Raw genomic sequence first — 16,571 nt, forward strand, 5'->3', positions numbered from 1 at the left:
TGCGGGTGTGCGCTTCACCTCGGGCGGGGGCTTGGGGAGGGGGACAGGGAGCAGGACTCCAGGGCCCCGGGATCCCCGGGCTCATAGAGTTAACTCCTTGCAAGCCATCTGGGGATAACCCTGGGGCTGGGAGGGGGCACCCAAGACCCCCGGCTGGGTTGGAGGCCAGCAGTCAGTTGGGCAGCGTATCGAGTCCCAGAGAGGCCGCGTGCTGCTTGGCCCGAAGCCGCAGGTTCTCGATGCTCGTGGTTTTACTGTTCAGGGCGGCCGAGGCAGGTGCCAGGCCGGCCGGGGGCGCGGGCAGCAGTGGGGACCCCCACACGCCCTGGTGGGCAGCGGCGGCTGCTGACAGGGACTGGTAGTAGGACTGGCAGTGCAGTGAGCCCAGGGGGGCCATGTTAACGCCCAGGTAGGGCACGGCGGCAGCGGCCGCAGCAGCAGCAGGGGCCGGGCCCCCGACTTCGAAGGATGAGTAATGCACGAGGTTGTTGGTGGCCGCCATGTGCTGGCGGAATTGCTCCTGCAGACGGAAGAGGCTCAGCGGGGAGGAGGAGTAAGAGCGGGAGGGGCCCAGGAGGCCACCCCCGGGGGCTGCAGGAGCCAGGGCCAGGCTGCCTGGGGAATCTGCAAGCAGAGAAACCGAGAACCAAGGACTCAGGACAAGGACAATGGTCTGCCAGGGGGGTTCCCTCAGACTTCCCACCCCCTCCGCACTGCAGACAAGACAGGTGTTGGCTGAAACCATATCCACTCATCTCAGCCAAGGCACCTGCTGAAGCATCCCTCAGGATCCTGGGAGGGAGGGACCCAGGCTTCCTGGGGTGGGGGGGCAGGAACCCTGCCAAGGCCCCCATGTCTGACTTCTTGGGGATACTCCTTTTCTTTTCAAGAACTGTCACCTTCCCTTCCCCTCTCCTGTCTGTGGCTCCTCCCACCCACCAGCTCTCTGCCTGGGCTCAGGATTTGTGTCTGAGATAGGCCTCATTCACAACTCCGTTCCTTCAAAAACATGGTTCTGAGTCTCTGCCGCGTGTGAGAAGCCCTGGTACCAATGTGGTATTCACCCAATAGGCACCACTTTGTCTGTACTGGTTGTTAAATACCTTCATATTTCCATGATGGTTGATTAATAGCTTTTGCCCCGAGCTCCCCAAGTCCCCTCCCCTGCCGCCAAATCCCTCCCCAGAACCCCCAAGACTTTCCGAGGATTCAGCAACTGAAGAGTGAAGAACTGGCACAGGACTGCCAGGGCCAACTCCCCCAACGGGCCATGCCCTAGTGCCCTGTGTTAAAAGCTGATTCTCCCCGCTCCTCTGATCCACCTCATGTTCCCAGGCCCCTGTCCCACCGGATCTGGCTGTCCTCCCTGGGCTGGGCCCCCGCCCACCCACCCACCGCACCTGCCAAGCCTCACCTGCCTTGGGGCTGCCCCTCTTGCAGCCCAGCCCCTTGCTCTCAGCCCCAGGGCTCTTCTCAGCTTTTGGATCCCCGGCCCCTGCCCGGGGATCCTCCTCCCGGTCTGGCTGGTCCTCAGGGGCTGACTCACTGGCCGACTGCTCAGATAGGCTCAGGTGAAGCTCGGCAGGGGGGTCACCACTGGGCAGGCTTGGGGGCTGTTCAGTCTCCAGCTGGGTATCTGGGGTTGGGGCCTCTGTCTTGCCTTCCCCTTGGGAGCCCTCGGCCTCCTTCTGCTTCTGGAGCTGCTCTTTCTGTAGGCTGCGCTGCTTCTTCCGGAACTTGGCCCTGCGGTTCTTGAACCACACCTGGGGATGGGAGAGGAGCTGTAGGATGTGGCACTGGGTGCTCTGGGAGGGGAGGCGCATGATAGCATTGCTGCCCACACCTCCCAGGAAACACGCGCCCTCGATCGCTTCCCAGACTCCCCGGCTAGCACTGCAGGCCTTCACGGAGAGAGCAGCTCCGCCGCACTCGGGGCCGAAAATGCCTGCTCGGCGGCAGCAGGAAGCAGACTGATGGGCCGGTGCCTGTCTGCAGGGTCTCCTCAGAGGAACGGGGCCCTACCTGCACCCGGGCCTCCGGCAGGTTGGTGCACATGGCCAGCCTCTCACGCATCACCACATCCGGGTAGTGGGTCTTCTGGAAGGTCTTTTCCAGGGCCTCAAGCTGCTGAGCGGTGAACGCCGTGCGGCTGCGGCGCTGTTTGCGGTGCTGGGAGCCATAGCGGGCCTCCAAGATGATGTCTTGAAATGTACAGCCGTTGGAGGGCAAGGAGAGGGGGCCCATTTAATTATGGGAAATGGGTTTTGAATCTTACTTTGCTCTGACCCCCCTGTGGACACCCGGGCCCTGGCAGAGCCGGGTCCTGACCCTTTCCCCTCGGAATTCACCCATCTTCTCTCCATATGGCTTGGGTTCCAGGATCTCCCCACGGCCACATTTGCCATAAGGACCACAGAGCTCTGACTCATCTCCATGAACCTCTGTCAGGAATATGGTTGACAGGGTCCTCGTCTGGTTTGGCAGTGGGTGGGTAGGTAGGTGGACATTGCTCTAAGATCCTTAAAGTCCTAGGATGTTATGAGTATAATATTTTAAGACCACACGACACTAATAATCTGTACATCAGTGTCACAAAGGTTCCAATATCCCATGACCCTTAGATTCTGGGTACCGGCAGAATACTGGCCCCTGGCTATGTGGAGCCAGGCTGGCAGCTGGGACGTATCTGCAAGGTCCAGTTAGGGGAGGTCTGACCGGTAGCCCTAATTCACTGGTACTTGATTCTATGTCGTCTGGGTATGACTCTCGTTATCCCAGTTGTTCTACGCGTCTCTGACGGCAGGACCTGAGGCTCCTGCTCTCATGTCTCCTCAACAGAAAACCTGGCTCTGGCAGGACCCTCAGAGCACAGGAAAGTTTTTGCATCTAGTCTTGCCCCTTTTGGCTGCTTCCTCAAAGGAGGACAAAAAGACTAAGTTCTAACCACCGCAGGTTTGGAGCGGAGACAGAGCTGGTGGACCACTGCTTCTACAGTCCTGCTCGCACGGTGGTAACATGAAGACAACTCAGGGGGCGCCTGGGTGGCTCAGTCAGTTAAGCGTCTGCCTTCAGCTCAGGTCATGATCTCAGGGTCCCGGGATCAAGCCCCATGTTGGGGTCCCAGCTCAACGGGGAGCCTGCTTCTCCTTCTGCCTGTGCCCCTACCCCCACTCATGCTCTCTCTCTCTCTCTCAAATAAATAAATAAAATCTTTAAAAAGAAGAAGAAGACAAACTATGAGAGATGATGGACTCTGAAAAACAAACTGAGGGTTCTAGAGGGGAGGGGGGTGGGAGGATGGGTTAGCCTGGTGATGGGTATTGAGGAGGGCACGTTCTGCCTGGAGCACTGGGTGTTAATGCACAAACAATGAATCATGGAACACTACATCTAAAACTAATGATGTAATGTATGGGGATTAACATAACAATAAAAAAAAAGATTCTTAACTATAAAAAAAAAAAAAAGAAGAAGAAGAAGAAGAAAGAAAACAACTCAGGATAGAGGTCTACCCAGGGCTGGTGTCTAGGATCCAGCCCTCCTGCTTCACTAGACTCCGGTGGATGGACAGTAACCTCTCTCCCCTGCCTCCCATTGCTGACAAATGGATCCTGGGCTGTCTACATTGAAGAGAACCCGAGCTGTGTCAGGCTCTGATAGGGCTGCCAGGGTCCTTCCCCTGTACTCCAGGGATTGGGGAGACATCCACAACGCCCTAAATGAGGAAGGACACAACTGGGTTTCCAGAAAGGCTCAGACTTTGGGTTGCTCTTTCAGCTTCAAGAGGGAGCCCTGAACCTCTCACAAATTGGCACTAATCCCAGCCTGGACTGAGCTCATGCTGGTTACCTGGGGACTGGGGACCCCTCAGTCAGCTGAACGCTGGTTGAGGGAGCAAGAGTTCAGCATCCTGCTACCGGCTCCAGGGACCAAAAGGGTGGGTGATCACAGGGGAGGCCAGGCGGTCTGTCCCGTTCCCGTCAGCAGAACTTTCTGCCAGAAGGTGAGGCCTCCAAACAAAGGCCCACCTGGAGCTCATGTCCCTCCTTCTTGAGAACTGGAGAATGGGGGTAGAGTGCTAACTATTCCAGGTCTTCTGCCCCCACCAGCAGAGGGGAGCCCCCATCCCCAATTCCTCTCTGGGTCTAGCACACAGTGAGAAGCCGGTGTCTCCACCAGGATGGACACAGGGAATTCACTGCCAACCAGGGAAGCAGCCAGTCAGGACAGGACTGTACCCACATGCCACACTGGAGACTCATGTCCCACGCTGATCTAGAGAAGGTAACCAGGGGCTCCGTTTTATCCACTGAGCCCCGCCCCAAGGCCTGGCAGGGTCTCGAGGAGTGGGAATGGCCGCCTCACCCTCCCTTCCAGGCCCGCACCTCTTCCCCAGCAGGGTCCTCACATCTCATCCCTTTTCTGTGCCTTTGCTCATGCACTCCCCTCACCAACGGCCTGGCTCCAGCCCCACGGCCTGCAGGAAGTCCTCTCTGACTACACCAGCTGCCGCTGCTCTGAGCTGCCCCACCAAACGACCCTCACCGCACTCCTGCCATGTTCTCCTAGGTGTCTAGGAGCACCGACCCCCCGGGTGCTCTCAAGCCCTCTGAGTACTGCCTGGCACAGGGCTAGGCCCACGTGGGCTCACCAGCTGCTCAGGGTTTGACCTGGGACAGGAGAGAGTGCACGGCACCCCCTCCCAGGAATCATGCCCCTAGCCTATGCTGTCAAGTCCTTCTCACGCCCAGTGAGAGGCTGCAGGGCAGGGGGCAACGTTCCGTTGAAGGTAGAGGGAGACACAAGGCTGCAGCTCCCTTGTGGCCACTTACCTCAGGACTTGAGTAATAATGACTTCTGAGCACATCCCAGTCTCTGCCGAGTACTTTGCGTACGTTACCTCAAATAACTTCCCAGCCAGCCTATTGTCCCCTCTTTATAAGGGGAGACCCAGGCTCAGAGAGGAGAGGTGAATGGGCAGATCTGCAGTGACCACAGATCCGGGACTTCAAAGTTCTATTTTTAGCCATGACGTCATGTTCAATGCCCCCAGCCCCACCCCCACCTAGATTTAACCTCTCTGAGCCTCAGTCTCCTGGTCCATAAAATGGAGGTAATAACCTCTCTTCCTCGGCCTTGAATACTGTGATGCACACGGAAAGCCTCACAGAGCCCCTGGCACATCATCGGCATTCAAAACACGGGAGCTGTTATTCTTTATGTGCCTTCCTGCGCCTGAAGTGTCCTCCCTGGGCACTCCAGCCCACTTCCGGCTACTTCCCAGCTACAATCCTCGAGCCTGCTCCCTTACCCTCCCACCTCAGCCTTCGTCTGTGAGACGGGCTAACGCGTCCGCCCACCACCATAGGGCTGTTAAAGGGATCTGAAGGCTTGGGGCGGCTCCAGCGCCCAGCACAGCGCCAGCTAACAAGGAGTGCTCTGGATGGTCACACACAGATTTTGAATCGACACCTCTCTGTGTTGCTGAGTGACCTGGGACTTCCAGAGCCTACCAGAGTAAACTTTCCCAGTGCTCCCTCCCTCCTACTGGGGACCCCCAGAGCCTTCCCACCCAGACCTGTCCTCCACCCCCAGCCCCCACCGTTCTGTCCCCAGGGTCCCATCCCCACGGCCCTTACCAGCCAGGCGCTCGGCCAGGGTAAGTGCGTGCACCGAGGGCCGGTAGTCCGGGGCGTGCTGGGCCTGCTGGGCCGCCTGCTGGTGCAGGTTGTACATGGCACTGAGGGAGTTCATGGCGTGCAGTGAGTAGCCGTTCACCCCGTAGTGCTGCATCCCGGCATGCGCCTGCAGACGGGGAAGGAGGAGAGGGGGACAGGAGACAGGGTATTGCACTCTACCCTGGGGAAGACACCACCCCCAGCCCAGACCTGGGACGCCCGCCTCAGCCCCCAGGGCTTCTGCGCCTCCATCGGAAAGCACCCCGTGCTCTGGGCTCTGGAGTCAGACTGCGTGGGCCGGAATCTTAACTGTGCCACGCAGGAGCTTTGTGACTTTGGGCAAGTCACTTCACTTCTCTGACCCTCAGTTTCTCCCTCTTCGAAATGGGGCTAATCATAGAACTTATCACATGGGTTTGTTGCAAGAATTAAGAGAAGCATTTACCATAGGGCCTGGCACATAGCGTGTGCTAAAAAATGTCAGTCATTGTGATTTATCAGCCCTGTTGCTGCTTTCCGAAGCCATGTCTCCACTTAGTCACCCAGGCGCTGCCTTATTTGTACCTGCATTGATTCACTCATACACTTACTATTCATTCAACCATTGAGGCCCACATGGGGCCAAGTCCAGGGCTGGACTGGGGACACTGAGGCATTTGACGAGATCGTGGATTAAGACCTTCATGTGCTGCACAGATGTAAGAACACTATCGTTATGACTGTTACATATTCACTACCATTACCTCCCTCTATTTACCATTTCCCCAAGAGCAACCAACCCCATTTACAGATGGGTCTACTGAGGCTTAGAGAAAGAGCAGGCACATGTGAAAGCCACACAGCCAATCCAGGGCCCAGCCCACCCACACTGCTTCAGTCTCATTCTTTGGTGGTCAAGTTATCATCCTTCCTCCTGAGATCGCCCAGCTCGGCATGAGGTCCTATCAGCCCCAGGTCTCCTCTGGACCCTCATGGTCCTCATCTGACCACCCACCCTGTGTCACCCTGAAATGGCATTTTTGGAATGTGCTCCAGTGTCTGCAGGCTCCAAAAGACACACAGGTGCTTCCTGTTTCCTGGGTGTGGGAGGGAAAGGGGGAGGGTTGCGGCAATGGCAGGTCCATTTGGTAAGAGGAAGAACTTGCCCAGGTGTCCCAGCTCCCCACCCTCACAGAAGTAGACGCTCAGGCTACACATAACCCATCATCCACAGCATGCACCCGCGAGCATGCGCGCACACACACACACACGTTTCACGCACAAATACACATGCATGGACATTCTCAGCAAGGCACTCACAGATGCAGTCATATTCACACACAAACTCAGCAATATTTACAAATTCAGTGTCATTATTCCGGTGGTTCTGCACACACTCTCACAGATATCTATCCATGCAGCAGACGTATCTACACACAAACATTACACTCTCACACACTTATATATTACACATATTTGTTCAATAAATATGTATTAAGCACCCACCTACTAAGTACCAAAGCCCTTGCCTTCATGGAATTTACATTCCAAGGGAGAACTACAAACAACAAAGAAATTTATGTAATAATGTCAGACAGGAACAAGTGCTCTGAAGAAAATAAGACAGAGGAGGAGAATAACAAGAGGAAAAGGGAAGATTATTTGAGAATATGTGGTCAGGAAAGCGCTCTCTGCTATTTGAAGTGAGTCATGCAAAGTTCTGGGGGGAATGCTTTCCAGGCAGAAGGAATAGCAAGGACAAAGGCCCTGAGGCATGAAGAAGCTTGGTGTGTATGTGGAACAGCAAGAAAGCCAGGGCAGCTGGAGCCCAGAGAGGGAGAGAGCAAGTGAAGGGGATGGGGCCGGAGGGAGAGGAGAGGCCAGACCCCAGAGAGTTTCATGGGACGATTGTGGGAGTTTGAATTTTATCCCCACCGTGATGGGAGACTCCTGGAGGGTCTTGAATAAAGAGTAACATGATACAATTTGTCATGAAAAGTTCACTTTGGCTACAGAGAACAGACTGCAGGAGGTGAAGAAGAAAAGCAGAGAGACCAGGTCACCACAGAAGGCCAGGCCAGCAACCGAGGTGCCCTCTGCTAGGCGGTAGGGGTGGAGGTGGTGAGAAGTGGTCAGATTCACGACGTATTTTGAAGACTCGACATGACTGCTGATAGATTAACTGTAAGCTGTGGGGAAAAGAGGTCAAAAAAGGATGACTCGGGGCGCCTGGCTGGCTCAGTTGGCAGAGCATGCAACTCATCTCAGGGTTGTGAGTTCAAGCCCCACGTCCGGGTCCCTGCTCAGCAGGGAGTCTGCTTCTCCCTCTCCCTCTGCCCCTCCTCCCCGCTCATGCTCTCTCTCTCTCACATAAATAAAATCTTTTTAAAAATAATAAAAAAAAAAAGATGACTCAAATTTTTTACCTAAGCAACTGAGTGAAGATGGATCTTTTCCTGAGTCAGGAGCATTGAGGGAGAAGGGGGTCTGGGGAAGAAGCAATAGGAATCAAGGTTTTGGGGGGACATGTTAAGTGTGAAATATGGATCTGATGTCCAAGTAAGCGTGTTGAATTGGCAGTTGGATATACAAGTCAGGAGCTGAGGGCTGGATTTATAGATTTCTGAGTCAACACTCACACATAACACCTACCAACAACATTTACTTACAGAGGCCCACTCTGTGCACTATAAACATGACCTCAAGGGCAGAGATCTAAGAGAAAAGAAGGATAGACATGACGACATAGTGTTTAAACACTGTAGACTAGAATATACCAGGCACGCCTGGGTCACTCAGTCATTAAGCGTCTGCCTTCAGCTTAGGTCATGGTCCCAGGGTCCTGGGATCGAGCCCTGCGTCGGGCTCCCTGCTCCACGGGAAGCCTGCTTCTCCCTCTCCCACTCCCCCTGCTTGTGTTCCCTCTCTTGCTGTCTCTCTCTCTGTCAAATAAATAAATAAAATCTTTAAAAAAAAAAAAAGAATAGAATATACCATAAACAAAGCTAAAAGGCAAACAACAAACCTGGAAAAATCTTTACCATATATATGATAGAGCAAAATTGATTTTAAAAATAGCACAGATAAAAATAAGAGAATACCCATAATATATAAAGAGCTCTTCTCTAGAAACAAAAAGATGGTCACCTTAATAAAACAGTGAAGTAACTGAAGAGACAACTTATTAGGAAAAACACAAATAGCCATCTGACCTATGACAAAAAGCTCAGCCTTCCTTGTAACCAAAGAAATAAAAATAGAAACAATAAGATACAATTTTTTCACCAATCAGATTAGCAAATATGAAAAAAAGTTATTACCCAGGGTTATCTAGAGGAGTGGGAAATGGTCCTTCTCCTACTTCGCTGACAAAAGAGCTTTAGTCCCTGCATCAGAAGCCTTTAGAAAGAGCATCATTTGACACAACAATTCCATTTCCAGAAACATATCCTTCAAATATGCAGAGATGTGTGTACAGGAATGTTTATCACAGCTCTGCTTATGATGGCAAACAATCAGAAACCTCACTGTCCATCGAGAGAGCTTAGTTCAGTGAATGAGGGGACAGTCATGCCCGCGATGGAATACCGTGCCACAGTTTGAAACAATGATGTGTATCTGTATGTGCTGATGCTCACAATATATTGTTGAGTGGAAGAAGGAGGTAACAGTATGCATGATATGATCCCATTTTTGTAATGTATGTATAAATATGCATAGAAAAGAAGTCTGGAAGGTTATACCCTGAAATGTTAACAGAGGTTATCTCTGGGAGATAGCAGATGGGATTACTGATGATTTTCACATTTATATCTTTTCTTTCTTTCCCTTTTTTGAGGGTGGGGATGGGGAGGGTTATCCAGGTGTTCCAGTGGATGTGGGGATGGAGCCAGGCCCCAAAAGGTGTCACAGGCTCCAGGTGGGGAAGAGGAAACAGAGTTTAGAAGTAATTTTATCCATCCCCTTCCCCCACCCCTGCAGGGCTTTGTTGCTTTAATACTCAGTGCTGTTGATGTGGTGGCATTTTAATTGACTTAATTATTGCTGATCTCACAGTTTTCGATGCACGACAAGTCTTTATTAACTAAAGCCAAGGGAGGTACTGCTCTCGGTGCTGCAACTGCCCCAGCTCACTGGTCCTCCAAAGGTCTCCGAGACCTTCCCAGGCTGGCCTCTGCCCGCCCCTCCAGCCCGATGCCCTCCCTCCCCTCAGCACCCAGCAATCTCAGATTACCTGCCACTTCCTCTTGTCACCTCCATGCCTTTGCTGCTGCTGGGCCCTCCCCCTTCACCTGCCAAATTCCTCCTTCTCCATCAAGGCCTAGTTCACCTGACACCTCCTCAGAAATAGAGCCTTTCCCAATTCGTCCCTAAGAAGGCATCTCTCCCCTCTCCAGGCTCCAGAGAGCTAAGCTCAGGTCATAGAAATGATGATGCCAACAAGAAGAAAACAACAGCAACAGCGTCTGATTCCCGAACACACTCTGAGCCCTGGCTCACCACACAGAGCACCCTCCATGGAATTTCTTAACTCTAGCACCTGACTCAGACTTGTGTGATGACACTTCTACCTCCCCCACTAGACGGAGCTCCTTGAGGGTAAAAGGGGTAACTCACGCATTTCTGGACTCCCCACTGCAGCCCAGATCACAGCCCAGATCACAAGGTCAGAGGCAGGGCTCAGGAGATGAGGATCAGATGAATAAATTAATAAAAACAACTCTGTATGAAGTGCCTCAGATACATCAGCCATCTCCACCCATCCTCCCAACACCATAGGAGGTAGGGACTGTGTTTATCAGATGCGGAAGTGGAAGGTGAGAAAGACCGATTAATTTGTTAAAGGGCAAGTAGCTAGGAAGTGCTGGAACAGGTTTCCACGGTGAGGTTCTTCCCAGCAACTCGTGTTTCCTAACCCCGGTCACGCAGGCTCTTATTCCAGCATGTTCTGTTCCCTGACTTCCAGCATCTCTGATTTGATCCAAGGCAACAGGATGACAGCAAAGAAATAGCACATTTCCCCGGTGTGCACGCTTGTGCATGCATGTGTGTGTCGTGAGATGAGGCTGTGTGTGAGCCCAAATCTTCCCAGCTGAGCTCCCCTCTCCCCAGCCTCACACTCCTCTTCCTCACTCCAGGTAGATGTCAGGGCCCCTGGTCTCCTCTGAGGCCACAGAGGGGCCCTCGTCTGTGGATGCCACTTACCACCCGAGCTGTGCACACGTGACAGCACACAGTCCCACGTCTGCAGCTCCTCTCAGTGTTCCCGTGTGCCCATGTCTGTACGCAGCCTGACCGCGACTGGCCGCATAACGGTGTGTGTGTCTGTGTTTATGTGCGCATCTGCAGCTATTTATGTCTCCGTGCGTGTGCATGTCTGTGGGCCCGTGTGCATGCATGAGCTGATGTGCGTGCGTGTGTGTGTGTGTGTGTGTGACCAGAGGAACATACACTAAACGGCACCCTCAGAACAAGGTCTGAGGGAGAACAAGAGAGAAATACAAGGAGAAAAAAAGGTGAAAAACCAAGGAGATGGAGTTGACGCAGAGATAGATCAACACGGAGAAAATGAATAGATTTGTCTCGTCCTTTTCTGTTTGTTTGTTTCTACAACACCTAGCACAGAGCCTGGTACACAGCCAGTGTTTAGTAAATCATAAATGCTGAATGGATGAGAAAGAACCACAGGCTAAGAGAGATGAAGGAATGGTTGAAGGAAGCAGGGCCACCGTGGTCCAGGATGGTCCTCAGGGCAGAGTCCCACCACCTCCTCTGTCCCCAGGATTAGAAGCCAGGGTCTGGGGAGAGCCCTGCTCAGTGGGCCCTTTCCCAGCAATCAGGGCAGCCCAGACCTGCCCCTGGGGTCCTCAGCCAGGCCCAGCAGCTGGAACCCCATACACATCCACTTCTGAGTGCATGGGTCCTAGAGCAAGGCCAAGAGCCGCCCAGGCTGGAGTCCTGCAGGGCCTGCGAGAGCCTCTAAACAGGGCCCTGCACTCCTGGCCCCAGGCCGGGCCCTGCGCGGGCTCAGCCCACTGCACACTCCAAACAGAATCAATTATATATTTAAAAGGTGCCGCCCCGCAATTCCTGGCGAGCCAGGAGAGCCATCCATCATGGCGCGGCCGCGTTTCACAAGCTGTCGAATTGTGCTTACATTGGTTAAAAGAATCTTTATATTTCATTAAGCAAGCAGATCGGCGGATCTCCCGCCACAGGCGCCATATAGATGGCTTTAATTTTCCAAATCTGCAAATGCATCCGTTATGTCCCCGCGTCGCTGCCGGCTGCGGCCTAATGCCCAGCCAATCGAAGAATCAAGCAGAATTTTATTAGGGGGCATTTTTTATAAATTAACAGCAGGACTGCTAGGAAACTGCACGCAAGGCGCCTTTGATTACCAAGAGAGTGGACCCTTCCTTCAGTCACACCCGGCTCAGCACGCCCACAGGCCCACGCCCTCTCTCTTCACCTCCTCCTCTCCTGTTCCGAACTTTTAATTCCCCCTCAGCCCCACACACAGTGGGGAGCAAGGCAGAACAACTTTGTTTAAAGGGATGGAAACAAAGCATGGGGGGGGGGGCGTGCGGGAACCAGCATTCTCTGAGGATTTGCCTCCTCTGTTCCCAGCCCGGCCAGACACATTATCTCATAAACAACGACAGCCACCTTACAGGGCACAGTGACCATAAGCCAAACCCTCTTCTCGCTCACAGGCTTCAGCACAACCCTGCTAGGTAGGAATTATTATCCCCATTATATGAATGAGAAAACCGAGGCTCAGGGAGGTAAAAACCACCTGCTTAAGGTCCCACAGCATGAGCAGTGCGTAACCCAGGGCTGGCCAGCCACCTGAGGGAGGCTGAGGAGGAGAGATTCCCTCATGGGGGTACGTGTGTGTGCACACACACATGGGGGGGTAGCGGACCAAGAGGACCTAGAACACTTTCAGCTCTGAGCAGGTGGGTCCAAGATTTTAAGAGGAGCTCTGTGCCTCGCACACGCCAGATACTCAGCTGCGGTCACCTCACTAATCTCTTCCCTCAGCTCTATGAGGGAGGCACCGTCGTCACCCCTGCTTTACAGAGGACGAACTGAAACTCAATGAAGGTGAGTTACCCTTGGCTGACCTGTTGGGGAACTGGAAAAGCTGAGCCCCCTCCCAGGAAGCACCCCTATTTCCACATGGGTCCTTAGTCCCGAGTTGCCAAGAAAGAGCAGTGGGGACATGTGATGTAAGGGGGCAGCAAGAGCCCTGCCCTTCCCTGAGCAAGGGCCCTACGGTCACCAGGTCTGAGGGCAGACTTGAGATGAGCGTGTCCCCAACTTCTCCCTCTCAGATGCTGTTCTACAGCTTCCCTCTGAACCCTCCAACTCTGAAAATCTCCGCTGTCAGTATCAGGCACCCAAAGGTGCAGAGAGCCCAGGAACCAGCCACTTCCTCCCCTTGCCAGGGGCCAGAGTCCCCCACCCACGGCCTCCCTCCCAAGGGCGTGGGCCACAGCACCAACAACTCAGTGATTCAACGTGGCCAGCAAGGCCACAGGAAATGGCCAAGGACACATTCTAGAGACACACATAAGGGCTGATGGCTGGAAATGTGGCATCATTTGCTTCTAGGTGTGTAAGAGCTGGGGAAACTGGGGCACATCCACCTCCCTCAGATCCTCATCCCCTAGATGGCCAACCCCGGCCCCGCTGCTCCTATCAGTACACATTCAAACCTGTTTCCATTTCCCCCTTTTAAAACAAATGGGCTCATCTCGCAGACCAGTTATCTCTGGTCCCTTCAAAGATAAATTTCTTGAAAGGCATTTCCAAATTCATCATTTCCACTTCTCCCTCTTTTGCTTCTCCCTACCCTCCTGCACCACCACTCTCCCACCCAGCACTGAGATATAGCTCTCCAAAGTCATTGTGTTGCTGCCTCCTCCCCTGGGAACTCCTGACCCCTCACACTAGGCTTAGGTACCCCCTTTTCCAGGAAGCCTCCCGTGATACACCAGGCTGGGTCAGGTGACTTCTTTGAACTCCTATCATAGCATTACCTCACCAGATTATAGTTAGTTGCCCATTTGCCTGCCCTTCACCCAAAACATAATAATAACTATTTTTACCAGCCATCCTGATAGAGACCTGACAGGCAGCATCTCATCTTATCCTTACAACAATCTTGTAATTCCCATCTGGGACCTGAGACTCAGAGAGGTAGAGTCATTTGCCCAAAGCCACACAGCTAAGCAGCTTAGCCAGGATGAAATCCAGGGAGTCTAACTCCACAGTGTGAACTCAGTGCCCACCAAGAACTCACCAGTTAGGGTGTTCCTGTAGGGCAGGATCTGGCTCCAGAGCTAGTTCTCAGGACCTAGCACAGGGGACATTAGACCCTCATTCCTCAAGTAAAGAGAGCCACTGTTTGTCAGGCAGGGGACTCTGGGGTAATGTAATGAGTTCTAGCCCCACGGGCTCAAATTCTAGGGGAATGGTCAGATGTCCTGGGTGAGAAGAGACAAGCTTTAGGAGAAGTGATAAGAGCAGCAGAGCCCAGAACTCAGTGAGCCAACGCCCAGAGTCTCCTCCTCACCTGCCCGACCTACCCTACCCTAGCAGGGAAGATCGCATGTCCCCACCAGAAGCCACGCCACCTCCTGGCCATAGCTGTGACCCTGACCTGGCCACAAACTGAGCCCTGACCCTGTCCCACATGAAGCCCTGGCCAGTGACTCTCACCTTGGCCATGCCCCATCCCCCAGTGGCATTTGATAAAGGTACCATGACCCCACATTGCTACCATTAACCTCACACTGCTGGATCCATGTAGGGAGGGCATGGGCTATTGTTGAGGTCCAGAAATTCCAGCAGCCCCTTCAGCTGAGGGCCCCCAAAGTGGTTCTGGATTTGGACCCAAAGACCTCAGATGGGCCTCAGGGTGTGTAGCATTGCAAGGGTCAGCTCAGATGGGGTGCTGGTCTGGCACCTAGAGCTCATCAATTCCTCAAAGGAGATTCTTACCTCCCTTTTTGGTTTAGGGGTGCCCCCCCCAGTGGGGAGAGCTCCAGGGTCAGAGGTGGGTCTTGGGACAGGCCCCACCTCCATGGCCCTCCTGAGGAGCCCAGAAGCTTAGTTCCCTACACAAACTGTTATCCATTAACATCCAATTATCCCTTGGTCCGAGCCATTAATTATAAATCAGAAGCTAATTGGGGTAATTAGCCCCCTGCAGGCTAATGGGCCGAGACTAAGGGAGGCCACTCTGCCTACCCTCCTCTGGTTTTCTGAGGTGTTTAATGTCGGGGAGGTGCAAAGAAATCAGGCGGCTGGAGTTAATTTTTTTAAGGCAATGAAATGCGGCAGAGGGAGGGAGAAAAGATGAGAGAGGCCAATTTTTGTTCTTTTTTCTCGAATCCTGAAACCCGTCCAGCACGTATGCTCTTGAGGACAGTGTGGTGCGGGGGAGGCCTGACCATGGGTCCTGGGAGTAGAACTCCAAATAATTGCTCGATTCTCCACCTCCTTTCCAGCATAGATGCAGCTAGAACGCTAGAGAAAACGGAGAAGTCTTGGTCGGAGCCACGGTGGCGCGGAGGTCGGCCGCCAGCATGTTCCCGCCCCTCCCGCGAGCGGAGGAGGCCGCCTAGCTCGCTTGGGACGCCCCCGCTCAGGCTTCCGCGGGGACGAGTGGGCCTCCCTGGGCTCGTCCAGACCCAGACCCGGGCCGGCGCTGGGAAACAGACTGCAGAGTCCCAGCAGAGCCGCCGCTCCAGGCCCCGGGGTGGGCTCGGAGCGCTGGAGGAACTCGGAGAGGAGTGCGCGGTGCCGGCTCGGAGTGCTTGGTTCCCGCCCTGCGCGCAGCCACACGTCCGGGTACAGAGGGGGACTTGCGGCCCGGGGACGCGAACAAACCCTGGTGGATAGAGCTGTGCAGGCCGGCAGGGGCCGCGAGAGCCCGTGGGCTCCAGTCACCTGGGCGCACTGAAGCGGCGCCCGCAGCGGCGGTAGACTGGCCGCAAGCAGTGACCCCATCTGGGAAAGGCACTCTTGCCTGGTGGCCTCGGGTCCACAGAAGTCTCCGCTGTGCCCCTGCCGGAAAGCCGGCTCAAGTGCGAAGAACAGTGGGAGCCAGAGCTGTGATTCCGGGTCTGTGCGAGCTGGCACGTCCAGCCATCCTGCAGCACTGGGGCTGTGTCAAATAAGTCGTTCGAAGAACTGACGTGAGACTTAAACAGAAAGAGAGATCGCTGGGTGGCGGGAGGGCCAGACCCGTAACCGAGAACCCAGCTCAGTGCCCTTCTTACCAAAGGGGAAACTGAGGCGAAGAAGAGCAGTGACTCGCCCAAGGTCAGAGACGAGGGGTACTCAGAGCAGGACGACTGTCCAGACCGGACCACACGCTGGGCTAGAAGCTCACACGCCCCCCCACCCAGCACCCCTCCCTACCCCGCCTGCCCGCTCGGTAATGGGCTTTGGCGGGCGGCGGTGGCGTCGCCCGGGGCCTTGATTAGATATTTATTGCTGTCATTTACATGGGCACCGCAGGGCGGCCGAGCGGGACTGCGGGAAGGGGCGGGGGAGGAGGAAAGGAATGGGAACATGGGGGAGGGGGGCCAGCTCCACCCAGACCAGAGACCCAGAGAGCATGGGGGGGAATTGGGAGCGCAAAGGCCAGGCACCCGTTGCAGACCCGCGGGCCCTTGGGCTGCTCTGGCAAGACGAAGAACTGGGGTTGTTGCACCTCCCAGCATGGTCCTCGGGGGTGTCTGGTGTGATGAGCAGTGAGTGTCCCTGTGAGTTTCACCTGTGTATATAACTGTGTCTGTCTGTCTGAGGGGTTTTGAGTGTGTGGCCTGCAGATCTGCCTGTGCGCCCCTATGTGTGTGTGTTCTCTACCTGTGTAGCTTCTCACCTGGGTAGGTC

General features: G+C 54.3%; 1 protein-coding gene across 1 annotated transcript; it reads right to left on the reverse strand.

The window, feature by feature from the left end:
* Positions 1-26: 26 nt before the first annotated feature.
* DMBX1 (diencephalon/mesencephalon homeobox 1) lies at positions 27-5,930 on the reverse strand. Its single transcript, XM_078071781.1, has 5 exons — positions 5,889-5,930; positions 5,640-5,805; positions 2,023-2,201; positions 1,415-1,763; positions 27-624 (listed from the first exon to the last, which is right to left on the reverse strand). The coding sequence occupies exons 1-5, from the start codon at positions 5,928-5,930 to the stop codon at positions 173-175; spliced, it is 1,188 nt and encodes a 395-aa protein (XP_077927907.1). The 3' UTR covers positions 27-172.
* Between the last annotated feature and the right edge of the window lie 10,641 nt (positions 5,931-16,571).

Source organism: Halichoerus grypus, chromosome 5 (assembly GCF_964656455.1).
Source record: "Halichoerus grypus chromosome 5, mHalGry1.hap1.1, whole genome shotgun sequence".
Taxonomy (NCBI): Eukaryota; Metazoa; Chordata; class Mammalia; order Carnivora; family Phocidae; genus Halichoerus; species Halichoerus grypus.

Coding starts and splice junctions, on each gene's coding strand:
- DMBX1 (XM_078071781.1), bottom strand. CDS start 5,930: ATGGAGGCGCAGAAGCCCTGGGGGCTGAGGCGGGCGTCCCAG. Junction 5,806..5,888: donor GGCTGAGGCGGGCGTCCCAG/GTCTGGGCTGGG, acceptor CCCCGTCTGCAG/GCGCATGCCGGGATGCAGCA. Junction 1,764..2,022: donor TGCCGGAGGCCCGGGTGCAG/GTAGGGCCCCGT, acceptor TCCCATCCCCAG/GTGTGGTTCAAGAACCGCAG.